At 43.4% G+C, this 22,852-nt stretch overlaps 1 protein-coding gene across 2 annotated transcripts in view; it reads right to left on the reverse strand.

Annotated features, from left to right (window-relative positions):
- Positions 1 to 21,876, reverse strand: part of LOC140344349 (disks large homolog 3-like) — a 37,868-nt gene extending 15,992 nt beyond the window's left edge. The window contains exons 1-4 of one of the 2 annotated variants that reach the window (XM_072431445.1): positions 21,763 to 21,876; positions 21,353 to 21,484; positions 18,568 to 18,659; positions 18,302 to 18,439 (exon numbers count right to left, since the gene is read on the reverse strand). In XM_072431445.1, the coding sequence (XP_072287546.1) occupies positions 18,302 to 18,439; positions 18,568 to 18,659; positions 21,353 to 21,484; positions 21,763 to 21,778 (378 nt within the window). In that variant the 5' untranslated portion in view covers positions 21,779 to 21,876. Of the gene's footprint in view, positions 1 to 14,116; positions 15,229 to 18,301; positions 18,440 to 18,567; positions 18,660 to 21,352; positions 21,485 to 21,762 lie in introns of those variants that run through there. The other variant, XM_072431446.1, reaches the window with a different exon arrangement.
- Positions 21,877 to 22,852: the final 976 nt, after the last annotated feature.

Below are 22,852 nucleotides of genomic sequence, written 5' to 3' on the forward strand. Positions count from 1 at the left end.
AGGAGGAAGGAGGTCCTGATTCCTCTATATAGATAGAATTGTGGGGTCACCATCACTAGAGGGGTCACCAGCCAGAGGAACTGTATCTAGTTCCGGAGATTTCATGTGTATACAGAACGTGTCCAGAGATATTTTCATGAAACGGTAAGTGAATATAAATATGTTTAAGGCATAGATCTATACTCAAAGTGGTAAAAATTGTCAGACTTGATGACCCACATGGTGTTGTCCAGATGTTAGTCCTCGATGTTTCTAAGTTACAGACAATGCTGGTGATGAATCTTTTATATACTGGATGATTTTGTTATATTGGGCACTTAAATAGAAATCTATATTTTGGAAATAAATGAGATTAATAATATTAAACTGTATTTCTAAAGCGGCAACATATGACGCAGAGCTGTACATTAAATAGATAGAATAACATCTACTTTGTAGCAAATATAGAGAAAAGTAATATCACTCGGCAGCCAGAAATAACAGACCACAAGTACAGCAGTGTAGGTGGAAGCAGCATTTCACTGGCACAGATTTGATGATTTTTCCTATTAACCATTTGGCAGCAGAGGGTCAGCCCTAATCATAGAACACACCAACGAGCGCTCATCAATCTGCCTCCACATCCCCCACTGGCCCTAGCTTCAGGCCCTTGTATAAACTGCAGTTTTACGCTTCACTTCTTCAATCTACCATGACTTGCCAATCAATATTCAGATATTGAGCTGTGCTCTGGGTGTGGAGTCCCTGGGGCTAACTCCTCATAAAACAAACAGCTTTCATGATATGACCTCACAGCCAATCTACTACAAGCAAGATTAATTAACTTCCCGTCTGCAACTCCGAAAGTACCGCAAAATACTGTACACTGGGATCAAAGTGGGATAGCATACAAGAATCTGTACTGACATCATGCAAGATATACCGGTAAATCCCTGTGTGCATAAACGTTTGCCATTTATTTATAAAATCTTTATTTTGTGCACCATTTCCTGCAGCCACTACAGCTTCTGTAAAATGCACTCCTGAAATCTCTGAATTTCTCATGGTCCTGATGGTGACACCAATGTAGTTGTAGTTTCCAGCAATTGGCATCGTTGTCACCCTTCATTGATGGCTTTTTTCATGAGTGGCAATTTGATGGTAAAATCAGTGGCTCATGCCTATATGTTATATAATGAAATTGCCTTTTTGTAACCTTAATCCCTGTGTGACAACACAGTAGAACAATTACCAGGCAGGGAAACAGTGCTACCACCCCATAGCAGGAAGTGGCTGAACATTGACCATCATGGCAGCACCACCAGGGATTAATTGACCATTAACAGAATAAAAGAGGGCACCAACAGCTCTGAGATTATATCTGAATTTCAGTGATTGGATTTACATCAACAGATATGCATACAAAGAGCTCTTATGAAATTTTCCATTGCAAATATGGATGACTCATTGTGCCCACAGCTAATCAATATTGTACAAATATATGATTTCCTCATTCTTGTCAGATTCTGGTTTCTTAATAGCCATTAAACTTACATAAGGTATTAACATGTATGTATATAACGCTGACATATTAAGGGGCGCTGTACAGCATCCTTAGTCATGTGACTAGTTCCTCATCATCTGTCTATGCCGCATCTTAGATTATAGGAGGACAATATATCAGATCCAGTAGAGATTTATATTGCAAACAGATATTATTATTCTTATGCACAAAGAGTTCCATTTCTGGATAATGCTGGATAAGCTGAGCACTGAATCCACATTCTCCTAATTATTATTCAGTAATTGTTTACCCATTAACCACAATGAAGGGTTATAAAGGGCAAGTAATAAAGGGGCAGAAAATGTCCAATAAAACTGTGAAATGGCCAGATGGCCGGAATAAGGTTCCCATTGTGAAATGCAGTAAGTTGTTTAACCCCTTTCAGTTCCCATACATGTACACCACTTATGGATCAGAACAATGACTTTTTGCCAGGTCTTTTTTAACAATTCTTTTTGAGAAACCTGTTTAAATTCATGTGTTTTTAAAGAAGCATTAAAGTGAATTTAAACCTATTTAAAATGACACAAAAATACTTATTGGATCAAATAATTGGAATGTTTTTTCAATTTAAAAATACTTTTTTAATTAATAATTTTGCACATTTTCATCTTAAGTGGCACTGAAAATAAATTAAGAAACAAATGAATACAAAGTAAATATTTATGATATAGCTATGGAATGAAGGGAAGGAAGCAGTTAATAAGGGCTGAGCAGGGTTAAATGGTAATACCGGAAAAAGAATTGCATTTTATTTTTTTTAATGTTTTTAACTTAGGTTTAAAATAGACAAGTTCATCAAATTCACCACTATGAAAATAAACATATGGCAGATAAAAACCCTATAAACATAGTTGATCCAGGGTAAGGGAAAAAACCCTGGTTACAATTTGCTCCAACAGGGGAAAAAAATCCTTCCTGATCCCATGAGGCAATTGGATGTTCCCTGGATCAGCTGTCCCCGTTATCTTTACTTTAAATCTTTAATCCCCAGGTATTATAATATTATTTATTTGATTCACCTAAATAGAGACCAATCAGCTGTTTAGATTTACCTCTCAATAACTCTTTTGTGTTCAGCCACTAAAAGAAAAAACAAATCTTGTACTTCTGGGTATGGAGTGCATGTGACTCACTTCTCTTCCTATCATGTGACAGTAATGGCTCTCAGTGATTGGCCATTTATTGCTGTCACATAGGGCAAGTTCAGAGTCATGAGGTTAGTTTCAATATGAAATTGGTGCAAGGATCCCTCTCTTCCTGCCCTATGAATATCTAACCATCTTTCAAGCTATAGTATAAGTGTTTGTATTGTTGGGGTTCATAAATATAAAGCAGTAATGTCCTACTCTATAATCCATAGCTTTATTGAACCAAGATTTATATTGCCCCTAGTATGTCTCTACAGCAGCCTTACCCAATCAGGGCTCCTGTAGAGGTCATTATGGGTTCCTTGATAAGTGACGAAGTGACCACCTACCTTACTGTATCTGCATAGCTTTTCCTACAAATGTTACTTGGTAGAGCCAGCAGTGTGGGACCAGTATATCCTCAGATCTCATGCTCTCAGGTAACTAGCTACTGTCACCAATGGTTCTTATTGCTGTCTTTGAAGGTACATTCTCCATGCTGACCACCATTCAACATTTCAGGGGACCCTTGTCCAGTGGCCTACAATTGAAATGGTCCTTCTTCAGTGAGCACAATTGTATGGAAGCCCTTGCCCACCTACCACCAATATAAAATAGTTCATCTCCACCAACTACTAATATTGAGGAGCACTTGACCTATATTATGAAAGTCTTTTTTCATAGATCACCAATGAAGGGAGACTTTTCCTCAATGAGAACATTTGTAGGTAGGCCCTCCACTTCCCACCATTGTAAGAAAGCACATCTCCACCAATCACTAATACTAAGGAACCCTTCTCCACCTACAATATGAAGGCCTTTCACCATAGACCACAAATGACAGGAGGCTATTTTTCAGTGAGCACGATTATAAAGAATATTTTGTCCACTCCCCACCAATATAACAGAGTACATCTCCCCTGACATCCAATTTTGAGGAGCACTTCTCCACCTACAATATGGAGATCCTTCTCCATGGACCACCAAGGAAGGGAGGCCATTCCTTAGTGAGCACAAATGTACGCAAGCATCTATCCTCACTACTAATATAAGAATTAACTTCTCCACCAACCTCCAATTTTAGGGAGCCCTTCTCCATTTATTTTATGAAGGCCCTTTTCCATGGAACACCAATATAAGAGAGCACATTTCCACCAACCACTAATACTAAGGAGAACATCCCCACCTTGCAATATGAAGGTTCTTCTCCATAGCCCACCAAGAAGAGAGCACATTTCCACCAACCACTAATACTAAGGAGAACATCCCCACCTTGCAATATGAAGGTTCTTCTCCATAGCCCACCAAGGAAGCAAGGAAAGCATCTAGGAATGCCATTATTCAGTGAGCACAATTGTAAGGGAGACTTTCACCTCTCCCCACCAATAAAGGGATAAACCTATCCACCAAGTAATAAAATTAAGCCCATCCCCACTAACCAACAATGTAAGAAGACCTTCTTCAATGTAGGGTTTTCCTTCACTACTGACCAACCTATGGAGACAATTCTTTATTGACCACCAATGTAGAAGCCCCTTTACCACTGACCAAGAACATAAGAGGGCCCTCCACTGAGTACATTAGTGTTGCAGTATGGATTCAAGTTAAAAGCAAAATCAGCCTGAACCTCCAACATTCGATTCTACAAGAACGTTGAAGATATTGTTATTGTAAAGCCACACAGTGAGCAGCATTATGGTAAAAAGGGCCTGAACCTCCAATGACTTCCACTGACCAATGAGGTCACTGAACCTGGAACAAAGCCCATTGAAATCAAGAAACATTACTAATTACTTATGTAAGTGAGACTACAACTTTCTCCATCTTAAATTCTTTATTGTTTCATTCCAAACTAATAACCATTTTGTAGCACAGAACACAGGGACTCCACTAGGCCTCCCCACCTCAGAATAAGCAAAGAGCTGGAAACAAGCAAACACAACTGAGTTATAAAATGTTTCACTCTGAGGATTTTTTGGTTCCTGGCCCCTCATTCACCTCTTTGTGTCCCCTGAGGCAAGAACTTATTTTGCCTCATGGAAGAAGCTCCTCCGCCTGGGCAGAACATGAAAGTATAGCAAGCTTGCCTGCAGGAGTAATACTGTATAGAAGGTGAATAATTAACCAACAGGGATAAAATATAAAAGTGGACCTGTCATTAGATGTTTTATCATGTTAAGTGCAGCATGCTCAGTATTGTGTCAGTGTAACACCATGTATTCAGCTTTCCCATTGGCAAGGCCTTATCTGCTTTTCTCTCCAGAAGGATATAACCATCTTTAGTCAAGCATCTCCTGGGTCACAATCTACTTTCTAGAATAAATTGGCTCATAGTGATTACATGATCTTGTAAATCATGCTGACAGTTCTTGGCTGTGTACACCAATATCTGATACAGCTCAACCCCTGCTGCAGCCTCTAACTTTTTGACCGCTGCAAAGGTACAATGTTGTGTTTACAAATGTCTAATCAACATCTGATGAAATATTGTCTGAACGTCTAACCCTTACCCCTTAACCCTTTTGGTCTGTTCAGAACAAAACAAACCATTTTGCTTGAGTTGGGCTTTCAAGAGGAAAACTCTTTCAAATAAAGTCTAAAATGAGCCCAAGATGAGACCAGCATGGTGGCTGAGTGGTTAGCACTCTGGCCTTCCACCAATAGGGTCTCTGCATTGGGTCTCCACAAGGGCATGGAGTTTTATGAGTTACCCCTGACCTACAGATAGGTAAAAGCCATGGCCATACCACCCTCTATATGGGCCTGGTCTAGAAAACTAAGCAGGGTCAGGCTAGGGAGATCCTTGGATGGGCGGCCACATGAGATACTCCAGCGACGTAGGCTCTGTGCTTTAATTCTATAGTTTTTGTTTCACTTTGTGGAAATCTGGAGATTTTGGTGAAATGTATTGGAACAGAAAGTTAATTAAACGAAGAAATAAGCTACCCCAAATACACCATCCTAAAAACACCCCCTCTAGGGGCAATCAAGCAAATTACACAGCTCAACAAGGAATACAGTTTCTAATTTTACATTAAAGGATATTGCTCCATGTATACCTATTACCTTCTATGGAAACATAAACTATATTCTTTATAGAACCCATATCCATCTATATGGAATTGGATGTTCAATAATCCTATAGTTATAGGAGTTATGTGGACATCCCATTCCAAACTCTTGGCCATGTAATTTATATTGCCCCCCCCCATTGCTAATATTATAGAGTTTTTAATAATTGCTAATAATATAGAGTTGTCCCCCTTATGTGACTACAACATTCCTTCTCACCTATTGGTCAGCTCCCAGCAAGATTTTGGAGACCTTTATCATAGAGTTGCCCCCCCCCCCCCTATATTATCTTCTGCTCTGCTGGGAGGGTTTTACCAAGAGTTTGGTATCTGTGGGAGTTTGCCCCAACTTGTGAGGTCAGGTACTGATGGTGGGGATTTGCCCCCTAATGGTGAAGTTAGGTATTGATGGTGGGGATTTGGCCCCATTGGTGTGGTCAGGTACTGATGGTTGGGATTTGCCTCCTATTGGTGACCAAACTGGTGACCCCATGTCTGTATGGAGCTGGCTTTGTACCCCGGGCACAGTCATGGGGGAACAGAAAAGGGTATTCACCCAACTGTGACCACAAGGCTGGAAGAGCACAATCGTCTAAAATGTCTTTGTATTATGAAGGTTTAACAAGACTGGAGACACCTAAACTCAATCATTTAGAGGGGGGGCACATACTTTTGGCCACACAAGTGGGTGTGATGGTCAGAGATCTACACACCTTTTGTCATATATTTAAAAACACATTTCCCTTGGACTAATTTGGGTATTTGCAGTGATTCATACTGGGTAAACTTCTTGTCTTCCACAATTTTCCCCAATACGCTTTGTCTTTGCTGATGATAGGCTGCAGCTGTGGCTTCTATGCGAGTGATTGGCAATGCCTTGCCAAGGAGAAAAAAAAGACAAACTTCATGATATTGTTTGCCATTTGGATTGCACAACGGCCTTGTCAAATATGATGAGCAATTCTGAACGATTTCCCGAATAAACAGCTGAAATTATGTGAATGATACAATTCTCTGCATTCTATTTCTCTGGGTTCCCATTTCAAGTTGAGCGTGATCATCTTAATTTCTTTGGGTGCCAGAATCGCAATTCTTATCTTTCAGATCTTTTCACTGAAGGGGATACAATTAGTTCAATTCATAGAATTCACTTTCAGGCATCCAGCTTAGACTTTTCTCTCGTACTGGCACATTTTTATGCTGCAAAATTCTAAAATATCAATTTCAGGTAAACCACTAAATATACCACTGAAACGCATACGTGTGAGATCCTACCAGACACCAGAACCAGGTTGATGACCTAACATTTCTCTAATGCAAAACAAGCCTGGTCACCTACATTACCCCCTGTGATTGAGCAGTAAATAAGCAGGAGCAGATTCATGAACTCATCTCTCTATTCACAGTCCTTGCTAGCCCACTGTAACTTCTTAGCCCAAATACACTCCAGCACACCTGATTGGCCCCTAGTGCTGCCCCTCACTTTCCCAGTCTAAATGCTACTGTACCAGGAATGAAAGCTGATGCAAACTCTAACTCGATGACATTTAGTTTTTTCCTTCTTTTGTATTATACAATACAATATTTTAGAATGAAATCTTTCAAAACTAGAATTTATTTTACACATGCCCTTTTTGTATAGGGTCTACCCAAAACCCCAATCATGGGCCACTTTAGAGGCATTGCTTGTTCTGTCATGTTCCATGCACTGCTGCTGTCTGCTGGTGGCTTATAACTTACTAGAGGGGGGGAAAAGTTCAGAAGACAATCCTGTGTACTTTGTATAGAAATACAGGTTCACAATATTGGGGTGCATTCACATGTGTTGTGTAAGGCCCTCCACTTGTTTTATACTCCATTAACACACCACAACTCGCATTTAATGCACTTGCATCTTTTTCTTCAAAGTATGACACAAGGATGGTTCACATCTGGGCCTTGTGGTACCGTGAAACACACATGTGCCATGCCGACCTGGCAAGGTGTATGGGGTGCCTTTTATTTCCAATAGCAGCCCTATGCACTTGTATTTTTACAATTCCTGAAAATGGAGTAGATAATGGGCAGCCAGACATACACTGATCAATAATAAAGAAATAACATCCCAGACCTTTGAAAATCAGGCGCTATGACAAGCCGCTCCTCTTTATAGGACAGCTGAAACTTGCACGGTTTATCTTTTGTTCATATCAACAAAACGCAACCACAGCTGAGACATCTCTAACCACTTTACTGATGCTCCCCCTCCACACCAAATATAATTAAGAAGTCGTCCTTAATGTAAAATCTCCAACATAACAATGCAGCTAGCACATCCAATATTTGTGGTTAGACATGTTAAAACCCAGGCCCGGAGCATTTAATGGCTGCAGTCTCTGTCTGTGCTATTAATGGTGGTCTGGAATCAGGCTAAAAAGCCCATTACATGAAATATCTCCTCTGCTCCTTCCAGGAACTGTCAGACCACCACACCAGACAGACTGCAGACCACCAGTCCAGATTTGTCTTTAGCTGAAATGTCCCCAGGTAATAAATCAGCATTAAGAAATCCAATAAATGCAAAGCACTATAACCACACAGACAGTGGGTGGGGGTTTGTAGAGGATATGTATGTAGGGTCGGGTATTGCATGAACAAGCAAATCTTAATGCCTGCATTGAGCATGGACAGGCTGCAGTGCATATACATGGAATGTACTAACAGGGCTTGTTTTCTGTGCACTCCCAACACAAGCTAAGGCTATTAAATGCCTGAAATATAAATGTGATTTATATTGCTGCTTTGGGTCTATGTAACGGCTGTTGACAATTTTAATTGCAGGAATAAAACTGCATCAAGTGTGCATGGCTATCATTAGAGGGGAACAAAAGCGTAATTTGTAAGGAGACTAAATATAGCACACATGGGTTCTACTGTGCATACGCAGATCTTTGTGAGCATGCACAGAAATTCAAGCACTAGCTGATGCATGGACTTCTATATGCCGTTGCTTGTCATACAGATTTCATACCCACATGTACACTGACTTTTTCCTAAAAAAAAGTACTGGTTGCTTTGACATAACATGCAGCAGTCATTTCTCTGTGTGTTGATCACTTCTTTTATTTTTTTGAGTGGATACTTTTTTTTAGATGTGCAAAAATGGCGCTATTAGGTTATTTAGAGCGATGGCAAGCTGGCAGTGCGCCATATGCATTGAGTGACTGATCAGCTGGAAAGGTTGAGTGTCTGTGACCTGCAGGTGCTGTATGTGTCAATTTCTGCACCCATGTGGGCCTGTGACCCCAGCAAGCCCCAATGTCTTCTCTCTACTAATATATATGATGACTATACTCTGCCCATCCCAGTATATCAGAGATGATTGCTCTGAAGACGCAATATTACACATTCTATCAGCATCGTTACCTTCTATTGATCTTAAACTAGTCATAAAACAAATTTAGGAAACATTTCACATCAATCCTCTGCCATATAGGAGCTTCAGCTCCAGAAAAAGCCGAAGCTGCAGTACTTACATCATACCAAATACTGACCAAATACTGACATCAGCAATGTATCACAAAATTCAAATGGAAAAATAAGCCAACAGAATAATATGTTGTATATACACTGCACTGACATTCAGGCTTCAGAAGAATTTATATACCCCCCAAACTGTGACCACAAGGCTGGAAAACAGAATTGTCTGCAATGTCTTTGTATGATGGAGGATTACCAGGACTGGGGACACCTGAACCCCATTATTGGGAGGTAAGGAGTATTAAAACAAATGATACAACATTGCTGAAATGTTTGTGAGCTTGTTAAACGTCTCATTCCTAAACCATGGTCAGTCATATACAGGTCCCCCATGGCCATCAATATGGAGTTTTCTTCCTTTCTATGACCTTTAACTTGGAGTTACCTATCATAGGTATCCTATCATATCCTCTCCTTTCCTGGGAGGGTTTTCACAGGATTTGGGGTTTAGTCTGTAAGAATTTGCCCCCATTTGTGAGGTCCGGTACTGATGGTGGGGATTTTCCTCATTGGTGAGGTCAGGTACTGATGGTGAGGATTTGCCCTATTGGGGAGGTCAGGTACTGATGGTGGGCATTTGCCCCCATTGGTGAGTTCAGGTACTGATGGTGCGTATTTGACCCCATTGGGGAGGTCAGGTACTGATGGTGGGGATTTGCCTCATTGGTGAGGTCAGGTACTGATGGTGAGGATTTGCCCCTATTGGGGAGGTCAGGTACTGATGGTGGGGATTTGCCCCCATTGGTGAGTTCAGGTACTGATGGTGAGGATTTGCCCCTATTGGAGAGGTCAGGTACTGATGGTGCGTATTTGACCCCATTGGGGAGGTCAGGTACTGATGGTGGGGATTTGCATCTATAGGTTAGGCCAGTTACTAATGGTGGGTATATGCCCCCTATTGGTGAGGTCAGGTACTGATGGTGGGGATTTGCCCCCTATTGGTGAGGTCAGGTACTGATGGTGGGGATTTGTCTCCATTGGTGAGGTCAGGTATTGGTGGAGAAGACCTGGCTCACCATTCCAATTCATCTCTAAGCTGTTCAGTAGGGTTGGGGTCAGGGCTCTGTGCAGGACACTGGAGTTCCTCCACACCAAACTGGTGACCCCATGTCTTTATGGAGCTGGATTTGTACCCCGGGGCACAGTCATGGGGGAACAGAAAAGGGTCTTCACCAAACTGTGACCACAAGGCTGGAAGGGCCCTAATTGTCTGCAATGTCTTTGTAATGATGGAGGATTACCTGGACCTTTCACAGGGAACACCTGGACCCCATCGTTTGTTGAGAAACTTTAGGCCATCTAGAGTGCTTCCTGATAGAAAATAAAGGCCTAATATATCAAAATGTCTAGAAAGTATCTGCATGCTTGCTTAATTTAGGATGCTGGACCATGCGTTTTGTATATATATATATATATGATGAAAATATTCACTTCCTGTCTCCAATTTGTGTCTGGGTCACCTTGGAGATCACAAATGGCCATTTCAGTACACATTACACAGGCATGATTCACCGTTGTCACCCTGAGAAATCCTTGTAGCCTCCACTAAAAGTCCTTGTGACAGAATGACAATATAAAAGCACAATTAGGAGACAAGTAGAGAGTGTTGTCACCCTAAAACAGGAAATTACCTTTAATATAGGATAAGCAGGAAAGCTGCACATTTTAAATTAGATTAAAAAAAAAACGTATTAGAATGACATTTAACATGATAAATCTGGGGTTTTACTGGTTTAAGAATTCTTTGTAGCTCTCATGTTCTTAGTGATTTCCCCCAGCATTGACTTATCAATTATTCCATTATCATTGTCTGGATGTCTTTTCTCACATGGCTAGAGAGGATATGCTTTTATCAGTGAAGCTGGGTGATCCAGCAAACCTGGAATGGATTGAAACATTTGCTAACAAATAGCAAGTGAATTCCAGGTTTGTGGGATCTTCCAGCTTCACTGATGAAAGTGTATCCTTTCCAGTCAAGGCCATTAAATTCTATTTGATCCCCCAGTATAGTTGCTCCCCTGGGGACAACGTGTGGCAGTGATATAACTGCCAACTGACAGCCATATTACCACAACAGGTGAGTCAGTCCTTCAAGCCGCAAATCCCCTTCCTTACGGTAAAACGCTACCTGTAATATACATATTGGTGATTACATGAAAACCACATATAGGAATTATAGAAGGGGGAAAAAAAGGGAATTAAAAGGAAATAGGAAGCGAGGGAGGTAGTGTGAAAAGCATAGTGCAGGGTGGGAGTGTGCAGATTCTGGTACATGGTGATCCATGCAGGAGGAGGAGGTTACCATGGTAACTGGATTCCTGCTCCATCTTGGGGAATAATTAACCCGTGGGTTGTCAGGGACTTACCTCAGGGGAGTCACCAGCTGCTGGGCACATGTATGGAACATGTAGACGTATTATAACACGCATGTGTAAAATACATACATACTATGAGGGAGAAAGTATCCATTTCATCATCATTTATATACAATGTGTACAATGTAATCATATGGAGGACAGGCGGATACAAATTTATCAACATAAGCCTGGCACCATATCTATCAATATCTATCCATCTGTTATCGATCAATCTATTATCTATTCATTTTTCTATATATATGTATCTAATATTGATCCATTTATTATCCCTCTCCTATTGATCGATTTATTATTTATCTCTCCAATATTGATTGATCTGTTCTTCCATCCTTCTCTATGGCCCTGATTTATTAAAGCTCTTCAAGGCTGGAGAGAATACACTTTCATCAGTAAAGCTGAGTGATCCAGCAAACCTGGAATGGATCTGGTGCAAGATTGAAAACATTTGCTAACAAATAGTAAATGGCTTCCATTCCAGGTTTACTGGATCACCCAGCCTGATTGACGAAAGTGTATCCTCTCCAGCCTTGGAGAGCTTTATTAATCAGGCCCAGTGTATCTATCTGTTATTGATCTATCGTGCCAGTTTTCTATGTATCTATCTATCCATGATTGATCCTTCTATTTATGATCTATCTTTTATTGATTGAGTTATCTGTTATCAATCTATCTATGAATGATTGGTCTATTCTTCCATCTATTCATGATTGATCCTGCTATTTATCGATCTATTATCTCTTATCAATCGATCTATCCATCTCTTGTCTATTTATTTGTCTATTATTGATTGGTCTATTCGTCCATCTCTCTCTATATATATATTATTGATGCTTGTATCTGAATGATTGATCCTTCTACTTATCGATCTCTTATTGATTGATCCATCTATTATTGATCAATTAATAATCCAATAATCTGCTGATGATTCATCATGACATCCATATTTACTTTTCATACTACAGTCCCCCCCCCCCCTTCTCTTCCCATGGCCGTCTCTTTGCATTATCGGGATATTCGTTTCTAATTTTTGTATAAATTTGTTGTGTACACGTGAGTCGGCCTGCTTGTCCTTTTACACAGCCTCCATTTTACAGCACCGAGATTACTCCGTCCATTTTATCAGCAGACTGAGATGGTAATGCAGGAAAAAACGTCAACTCCCCCCGAGCGGAGCCGTCACACGTTGCTAGAGAGAGCTTTGAAGCCACTGAATGTGTACAGACATGGACTGGCAAATATTAGGGCAATGGGGGAATATAGGGGCAACAAATCCTGAAGTTTCACAAGGGGAGACACCAATGGCTTGCTTATGGAGGATGCAGGATGTTATTACCTATTTAATGTACAGCGCTGCGTAATATGTTGGCGCTATATAAATCCTGTTTATTAATAAAACTAATAATTACCAGTTGGGGGTCTCTACCTTTATGGAGTAGATTCATCAGCCTGAATGCTTAGGGGGGTCACCTGTTGAACACAATTCAGGTCCCAGTTTCTTTCCAGGCCCTGAATCTTCAAGGTTTATTACCACGTACCAAGTGGCAATTCCACACAAGGCAAGCTAAAGTGACTCACCACAACACTGAAAGGCTGTTTTAGCATGCCTTGAGTACGCAAGTGGCTATTGCAGCTCGATGAATCAGGCCCAGGATACCTGTAACCTCTTTATCGTGAACTGACCATGCCGTCATCTCATTCCAATAACGTTGGTAATCCCAAGAGTGGCACAGCAGTCTCATTCATTTGCAGCGTGACCTCACTCAGCGAGAGAAGCAGTCTCATTCATTGTAGCATTAAATAACCTCATGTGCAGCATACCGCTCCTGCGCAGCTGACGCTATGTACAGTCACCCACACCAAAATCTACCAATTCCCATCATCCTGTCCTGTGCAAACATTGAAACCTAAGATTTTTCTCATTTTTTTTTACCCCCCCCCCACAGTCACTATATAAGGCCCCCCCCTTCCATATTTTAGGGCCTGTTGTGCCCCTGGTGAAGTAAAATAATGTAAATTTTTGTCCTTTTTTCCACCCGCAGAGCCGGCACCATGATCCTTGCAAGCGCTCGTATGTACATCCACCCACACAATGTACAAGATTCATGTATAGGGATAAAGAGAACACGGCAGCCATGACCAGATTAGGGGTAGAAAACTATAAATGGGGGGATTAGGGTAAAAATATCAAATATAGATTAGGCTGATGGACATCTTCCCTCGTCTGTGTGTGCCCAGGTTGTTACACAATGCCAGCGGGCACTCAAATCCATACACCCCCACAGAGTACACAATGACACGGGTTATATAATGAGCGTGCATCTATCTATTATCGATCCATCCGATATCTATCAACAATCAATGCACACACATATCATATAACAATATACAGCCAATTCCAGGGGTGTCCTGTGCTTGGAACAGTGCAGCTTGTTGGGGTTCACAGCGGGTAAAAGGGGTCACTGTGCGATCACTCACCTGCTCATACCAGTCGCGGTTGGTGCAGGTGCACTCGGGCCACCAGTTGGGTCCGCTGCCGTTCATTTTTGGGGTGGCACTTTTGGGGGGTCCTTTCAAGGTTGGGGTGAGGTTTTCACGTGTGGCGGAGACCAGTTTGGCTTTTCCACGAGCCGTCGGGGTGACAGCAGGTTGCGACGGGAGGGTCTGAGAACTGTAACCTCCATAGCCGCCCCCATACTGCTCATGCTGCCACTCTCCATATGTTGGGGGTTCCATCCTGCGCAGGGCAGACATGCGAGATGCCTCGTAACACTCAGGGCACTTGCAGCAGTGATGATGTTTGTGCATCATAAGATCCAGCTCCCAAATGAATAAGCTGTATCGTGGATCAACCCACCACCCCAATCCACCTCTTCCTCCCCCCCCCAAACAAAAAAAAATATATACAAATTAAGGCAGGGTTAATCTGGCGGATTATTTTCTCTCACGGGGCCACGCACTTATAGGCGCCGCTCCCAATATCCTCCCGTGACAGCAGGCTGACCACTGATGCCTAAAAAGACACAAAAACCATTGGAGGCCGACGGCAGATATGGTCAGAGCAGGACGGAAAATCCTATTTTATAAAATCCATTGATAATAAAATCACCCCACAAAAATAGCAAAATCTGCCCTTATTTCCTTTAAAAAGAAGATTTCCTGAGCATGAATCTTGCAGGTCGGCCCTCCTCCCCCTGTTTTTTTTTTTTGATGTAGGGGATCTGCTGTGGGAGGGGTGTCAGTAAGATGAAGGCTCCTGTGCTCCCCCTTAGGTGTAAAAAAATGGCGTCCTCGCTTTTTTTTTTTATTTTCCTCTCTCAGCGCTGGGTGCTGGGGTGGTGGTGGATTGGGGGGGTTGATCTCCGGGGCCCAATGTTGGGTGTGGGTGCTCCTGGACGGTGTGTAGAGGAGGCTGTGATGCTGGTCCCTGATGGAGCCGCTGCCTCTGGATGCTGCATCTCCTGGCTGCAGCCAATCAGCAACCAGCAGCAGCATCAGCACCACCGGCTGTAACCCTTTAGGGCCCGGAATGGGGCCTGCAGTGCATGGAGCTAGGCTGGGGGAAGCGGGCGGCTGCGGCACTGATGGGGTTAATCCGCAAAAGCTTAACGGGACCCGGGATCTGCAGCTGATGGATCCTAATAGGGGGGAGGGTAAAAGCGGCCAAAGGGGGGGTGGGGGTGTCGACTTTTTTTTTTTTTTTGTCAAGGTTCCGAAATCAGAATTTGGGAAGAATTTCCCACCCACATCCTCATCTTTCTTCATCGTTCAGTCCTGCGATCCAGGAACATTCGGCTGAACCAGACACAAAAAATTTGTGGGACCGTCTGGGACCAGACGAATCTCATTGGGATTCTTATCACATAGGGATCGGTATCCCGACCTGACACCATTGGGGATTTATAATGCAGTGAATCTGACATTTTCTAAAGGAACTGGTTTGGTGAATGTCAGATTTACTGCAATTTACCTGTAAATCACTTCCTGTCCTTGGGTGACAACACTGGGAGTGCTGTATGTGTGGAGAAGCAGCGTTGTCACCCTAGGACACGAAGTGTTCTAAAACTTTAAAACACTTCCTATGGAGTGGAAAGGAGTTCTGTAGTCCTAACCACTTCCTGTCCTGGGTTTTAAAATACTAAGAAGACAGAAAGTGAAGGGAAATCTCCCTGAAGGGACGCAGAAAATTACAACCAAGAGATGGCAACGTGCAGATTCCACCATTTCTAGAGACAAGAATTAGGCCAAGATGAGTGACCTCAAAGCTCATATAACCGGCACCATATTATTCCTGTATCAGGACCATGCAGATTGTCTATTGGCTGGCGATTTCATGGTGGATTTTGGAGATTTTTGTCATTTTTTTTTCCATGGGCTTTATTACAAGAATTGTCCGCTGTTGTCACCATCATGAATCCCACCATGAGAAATGCCATGGAGCCATCGCTAGGATGTATGTGGAAAGGAAATCGGTGCAAGGAGGCTGCAGGAGATCAGCACACATCATGACCCTTTTATATTATTATCACTGCCCCTTCTTTCTGCAAGGTGGCAACGCTATCCTACGAGCTTACAATACAATTGTGATGTTGTCACCCAGGGAAGGGCAGTGCCACCATTCTACACACCCACTCAGGTTGTGGTGAACACATTGAACTTTCAGACCCACAGTGACACGCCCTTCTCCCCGGGTACAGAGAAAGAGGTCATGTGACTGCGATCAGAGATATTGATGAGCACCAGATGTCTACCAGGGGCCCCTCCTGGGACAATAAGACAAGAAAACAGATGACAGCACAAACATTTGGGGGATGGGGTCCGTGGGCCACACCTTAAATCTGCCATCCCTGACCTCAAAAATAACTTTGCAGGGCCCCTGGGGCCCCCTTAACAATATTGATATCTGCAGCTGAAGGTGCCCCAGTGTGGACGGGAAGGGGCCCATATATAAAATATTGGTACAGCAGCACTGCAAATACAAATTGCACTTTATAGATGAGCGCCATCCTCAGGGCTACATTGGTGGTGCTGAATGCTAAAACTCAGGCAAGTTCAGGCCAGACTCTTCTCCAATCACAGAGCTGCTTATGGTTAATCCAATTGGAAGGCTCCACCAACTACAAACTGACTAAGGATCAGTGGATAAAGGAGCCTCCTACCTTAAGGATCAGTGGGTAAATGGCCCTCTTTCATTGGAGGTCAGTGGGTACAGAACCCTCCAATATTAGAAATTAGTAGGTACAGGGACAATTTATATGGGAGGTCAGAGTGTAAAGGACCCCTTTACATCATGATCAATAGATAAAGGACCCTCTTGATGGTCAGTGGGTATAGAACCCTTCTACATTGGTGGTCAGTGTGTAAAAAGGTCCCCTTACACTGGGATGAGTGGGTAAATGACCCTCCTATATTGAAGGCCAGATGGTAAAAGACCCCTTTACTGTCGGGTTTGGTGGGTACAGAACCCCCTTACATTTCAGGTGAGTGGGTAAAGGACTCTCTCATATTGAAGGTCAGTTGGTAAAGGACCCCTTTACTTTGGGGGTTGGTGGGTACAGAACTCCTCTCTCATATTGAAGGTCAGTTGGTAAAGGACCCCTTTACTTTGGGGGTTGGTGGGTACAGAACTCTCTTACATTTCAGGTGAGTGGGTAAAGGTCCCTCTCATATTGAAATCAGTTGGTAAAGGACCCCTTTACATTGGTGACCATTGGATAAAGGAGCCCCTTTAATTGGAAGTCAGTGGGTAAAGACCCCCTTACATTTGAGGTGAGTGGGTAAAGGACCCTCTTATATTGGAGTTCAGTGGGTAAAGGACCCTTTTACATCCTGAATTGAGGGTCCTTGTTCAGGAATTTCCTCCTATAGGGTGACAACGCTCTTGGATTTGCAGAACTCTGACCTGCCACATAACATGTGAGTTATTGGTTCACCACCTTGTGGGGTGACTACAACCTGCAGGTGTCCCCAGACCCCCCATAGTCTGTAGGATCAATGATCCAATCCCCGACCTCGAATTGGACATTTTGGTGACAACATCACTTCCTGATTCCCCTTATGTTCTTATATAAAACGTGCGCGTCATCCCAATCTTCACCGAGCAAACTAATTATAGCAGAAGGGGCGGAGCAGCATGACAACCAACTGTGCGAACTATAGACAGGGACGAGAGAAAGATGCCAAGTGATTGGATGAGTACTGCAAGGAGGCGGAGCTAAGCCAAAAGGAGCATAGAATGTATCAGGGTGATGTATTATTAGAGATGATCTGTGGAATGTGATTGGATCAGGGCCAGATGTGGGAGCGAATCAAAGGACCCATCCTGGTGGTCATACACTGAGCTGCCCTGCAGTCCTAGCTTGCTATGAGGATCCTTGTTCAAGCACTTCCTGTATAAGGTGACAACCCTCAGTTGCCGTCTCCCAATTAATTTTCTACGTTGTCACCATGTCACATGGTTCCGATGGAAAGTCTAAATGAAAGTTAATTACACAGATATGGTCCACTGTTGTCACCAACATGAAACCTCTCCTGATAAACGCCATGCAGCCATCACTGGGGTGCATATAGACATTAAGTGGCTGCACAGAGTCTGCAGGAGATCAGCAGTATAAAATGATAAGCAGCAGGAATCAGGAAGTTTCCTGTAGAGGATTCTCTGACCTTGGGAAGAATTGTGAGTTCCGGCTGCAGCAATGTACATACGGCCTCCTTCCGCTCTGTCATCCTGACGGTAACACAGACGCACCGGGGCCCCGGGTCACATGACATGTCACCGCCCGTCTCTGATTCCTCGCATTTCTGCAATGACAAAATGTAATAATTCCAGGGGGGCTCCTAGCTGTGCCCCCCATGTCTGTGTGACAACGCACCACTCATAATAGATCATTCCTATCATTGTGTCACTGTCACCCCCGAGGAATTCTTACCTGTGACTCCTCCCTCAGTGACATCACATCCGAGCACCTGGTGACATCATCAACTGCTGAACTCAGAGTGAGCTCATAACATTCCCGGATATCTGAAATGTACAAAGATGTGCTGGTTATACTCCACCAAACCAGCCCTCTGATTGGCTGACATCATGGAACGAAACCCAATCCCTAAAATCTCATCAGAGCTTTAAAATGGTATTAAAAATGCAGCTTCTATTAAAATGGTGATCCTACCATGAGAGTAATTTTAAGGGTGACAACGCACTGTCCCTGTCTCCCAGTTATGTGTTTGAGTTGTCACCCAGTCATATGGGATTTGGATGGTGACAACAAATGGTTGTTTCAGCACACAATATATGGTCCAGGGTTGTCACTATCAAGAAACAATAAGAAATACCAGGCAGCCATTACAGGAGACAGGAAGTGGCCACCTTCATGATGAGAGTGGAGAAGCTGTGAACACAGATTTGAGTTTTTGTGCTGCAGCACCTAATCATCTGCAATTATTGGTATCTCTGTACACTTCAAAAAGTTTGGAATACCTGTTGATCCTGCCAGTGCTTGACAAAGCTTCCTGTGTTGGGAAAAGGAGGGACAACACTGCTGCACTGCTCCCAAACAGAGTTGTCACTCTCATGTAGGCTTTCCCTACTTGTACAGCAGTGGGAGGAGTAAACATCACAGGGGGCGTGGCTTTCACAATTTCACAAACCTGTTTGCTGTCAATCAGCACCTGGTCACTCCCAACCCCACCCCTTCCCTTTAGATTGACAGCACTGACCTCTCCCACTGTGATCTGCAGTGCCTGGGAGTGGGAGTGGGTGAGACACATGAGGGAGGACTGGTCTGACTTTATAAAGATTTGACCTTACACAGCTGTACATATGCATAAAACTGTTTTGCTTTTTGCAGGATCTGGGAAAGCTGTGTAAAATACCGGAGAGGGAAAAATATTGGTTTTCACTTATGTGTAATTCCCAGGGCTGCCACTAGATGAGAGCGCTAATCCTCAATAGATCTCAGCATTTCTCACTTCCCCCATCAGCTTGTGTATAGGGGCCCACGATGGATCATCCATCCATCCATCCAACCCAAGGATGGCCCTTGCCACTGGATGTGGTTTCTCCAAAAGGGCTACACATACCCTCAATTTTTTTTTTGGGAAAATCAGATTCCAGAGGACCTTTATTGGATAGTAGGGGGCGCACAGGGTCACTGCACTATTCCCTATCCAGGACAGTCCCCAGCCTATTGAGAGGCCTGCTTTTAATATTTGGGGACCCCACAATGTACCTCCTGAGTTTACTCTAAATTACAGTTAGCAGAGGGCCCTTATTGGTCCAATTTATTATAATAGAACCACCAATAGAACACAAGGTGTCTGTATTCATCTGCCATTTGTAACCCCTATTTAATGTACAGCGCTACGTAATATGTTGGCACTATATAAATACTTTTTTTATTATTATTAATATTAAAATTAATAATATTGATTGATGGTTTGGCTTGAAGATACAATGGTTTTATATTTAGTGTATATTGTGTTATTGTAGGACCCTACAAAGGGTCCAATTTACTTAATTGTGTCTATTGGGCTTTAACCACACCCAGCCATGCCCCGCCCACTTAACCACACCCACACCTTATTGCCTTTTTTTTGGCACTTTCTGCTGGGAGGTATGTATATGATATGTTGTATGTATTGTTCCCCCAGACAGGAAATCATTTCCCCAGCCCTCCCAGAATTTAGGGCTTGGGGCCTGAACAGCCAATTGGCTTGCACCAACACTGTCACATGGGCACCTGGCACTACGAAAATAGCGACTTTCAGAAAAGTCAATATTTGCATATAATCCTATCAGCAGTTAAAGTCATTTCTGATTCTGGATCGCAGGCATGTGAATCAGCGGTGGGTGAATTTTATTGATTCATTCTGAACTTCACAGTCATAGCACAATAAATTGTTTTCAATAGATATTTTCTGATTGGCCGATACTGCATGTGTCACATGATCAGTTCTTTTATTGCTGAAAAATTATGGTAATTCATTCCTAGATCAATCACAAATCATTTAGTGTATGGCCAACATTTCACTTCCTGTTCTGTCTCTGAGACAGGAAGTGAAGGTAAATCTCTCCAATGCAGGCAAAAAGGAACCTTTCTGGGTTTTATATTGCAAAATGTAACCAGTGGTTATATGAAACCCAGGCACCAGGAAGATTCACCTGTAGTGAATGTTTATTAAGTATCAGATTCACTTCTTTCTAAGTGTATATTCACAGGCAGATATTTATGTGCAGTGTTTGAGTTCTCTCCATGGATTCCTGACTGCAAAACGTTTGGTGCCGGATTTCGGAGACACACACAGAACTCTTCTGTCTAATGAATAAAATGTTTTTATAGACACTCCACCACCAACCTCTCCGCATCCTACACCCCCACCCCAGGAAATAACTCCGAACTCTTCAACCATAAAATCCCAAACCTTACTGCCAATTAACCCTCCCATGTCCTCCGGTCACCTCACCCCACTCCATGAATTACATGGACTCCAACTTCTATCATTAAAAAGACATTCAGGAGCTTCAGAGACATTGCCTGGGCTGAGATGGTGTCTGCTGCAGGACGTAAGAAGCATTTCCTCAGTCTCCTCTCCTGCCAGTGATCAGACTGCAAGGGGCTGAGTTGTGTCAGTCATTTGTGAACCCAAAACAGGATTTACCTCTGGAAGTGAATAGTTAGCATAGGTGATGCCTGAACAACAATGGTGCTGACATACCGAGAAGAGCCTGGAAGAGGTCGCTCCTGAACATTCCCATCACCCTCCGCAGGGAGTCTTGGAGCTTCTCCTGGTCCGGGGAGCGCAGGTTATCTTGATAGGTGCAGAGCAGGTGCAGAGCCCGGGTCATACCTGGGGGTAAGGTCACATGATCTGTAAGCCACTGGTGATTGGGGAATCAGGACAGGTGGGGTGAATGGTGACAAAATGTAAAGGGAATGATAGGCAGGCAGGGCAGGTTTAAGGGTAAGGCAAACTGGACTATTGTCCCGGGCCCCCGACCCCCCTGTGGCTCCAACTGACAGAATGACATGGGGTGCAGGGAACTGGAATACTGTACATTTGGGGCCCCAACTTTAACTCTTCCCAGGGCCCCAGTGCATCATGTAATGATAACAGCCGGGTCTCACCTTCCTGGGACCACATTCCTCCAGATCCAACCCGCAGGGCTCCTGAACCAAATCCAGGGGACACAAAAATAGCCGGGGCCCCACTTGTGGCCCCCACCTGTGCCCGTCCGTGTCTGTCTGTGGGAAGTTCATAGAAAGTGGGACAAAGTGCAACTCTGACCGCTGGGCCGGCCTCCGGATTATGGGGCGGATTACCGGATACCGACCAACCCGATGCCGGGAGACCGAGCAGTGCTGTATGGAGGAAAGGAGTGTTGTCCCCTCTCCTTTCCGCCATCATTACATCCCATCCCCCCCATACTCCTCTCCCCACTTCTATCCCTCGGGTTTTTCTCCCCCCTCTCCCCCCTCCTCCCCTCTCTCCCCTCTCTCACTCCCCCCCCTTTCCCCTCTCTCCCCCCCTCTCTTTCCCCCATCTCTCTCTCTCCCTCCTCTCTCTCCCCACTATCTCTCTCTCCGACCCCTCTCTTCCCCCCTTTTTCCCTCCCCCACCCTCCCTCTCTCTGTTCCCCTCTCTCTCCCCCTCATGGGGGGTCTTGTGATTGATCATTGCTCCACCAATACATGTTTTGTGTCACCTTCCCATTGGTAAATCTGTGACCCCATCATTAAATTTCTTCCACTTTTGTTCTGAGAAGTAACACCATAATATTTTAGGAACATCAATTACTGAAATTTAAAAAAAAAACCCGTAGATCCTGCCAGAAATCTGGTAAGCATTTATATTAGTTACATTGTTCCCATATATCTCTACAAATAGGACTACAGGACACCTCCTCTTATGGTATAGAGATGAGGAGGTTTTTTGTAGTCCTAGGGAGCCATGCTACTCCTCTAGTGATACAATATGTTAAGTGGGTGTTGTCACCCTAGGACAGGATCTGTGTATTTGGCAGGATCAACAACTGAAACAATGAAACCATATGTCACATGTTGTACTATGCAGCTCCTCGTAGGTGTCACAGTAACTCATAAAAGCAATATTCAGCGTCTTCTGACTGTCCTGAGGTTACCCCATCTGCATGGAGGATGTATGAGAAGCACTGGGCAGACTGAAATCCTGCAGAGCTGCATTTATCATTAAAGGTGC

Source organism: Pyxicephalus adspersus, chromosome Z (assembly GCF_032062135.1).
Source record: "Pyxicephalus adspersus chromosome Z, UCB_Pads_2.0, whole genome shotgun sequence".
Taxonomy (NCBI): Eukaryota; Metazoa; Chordata; class Amphibia; order Anura; family Pyxicephalidae; genus Pyxicephalus; species Pyxicephalus adspersus.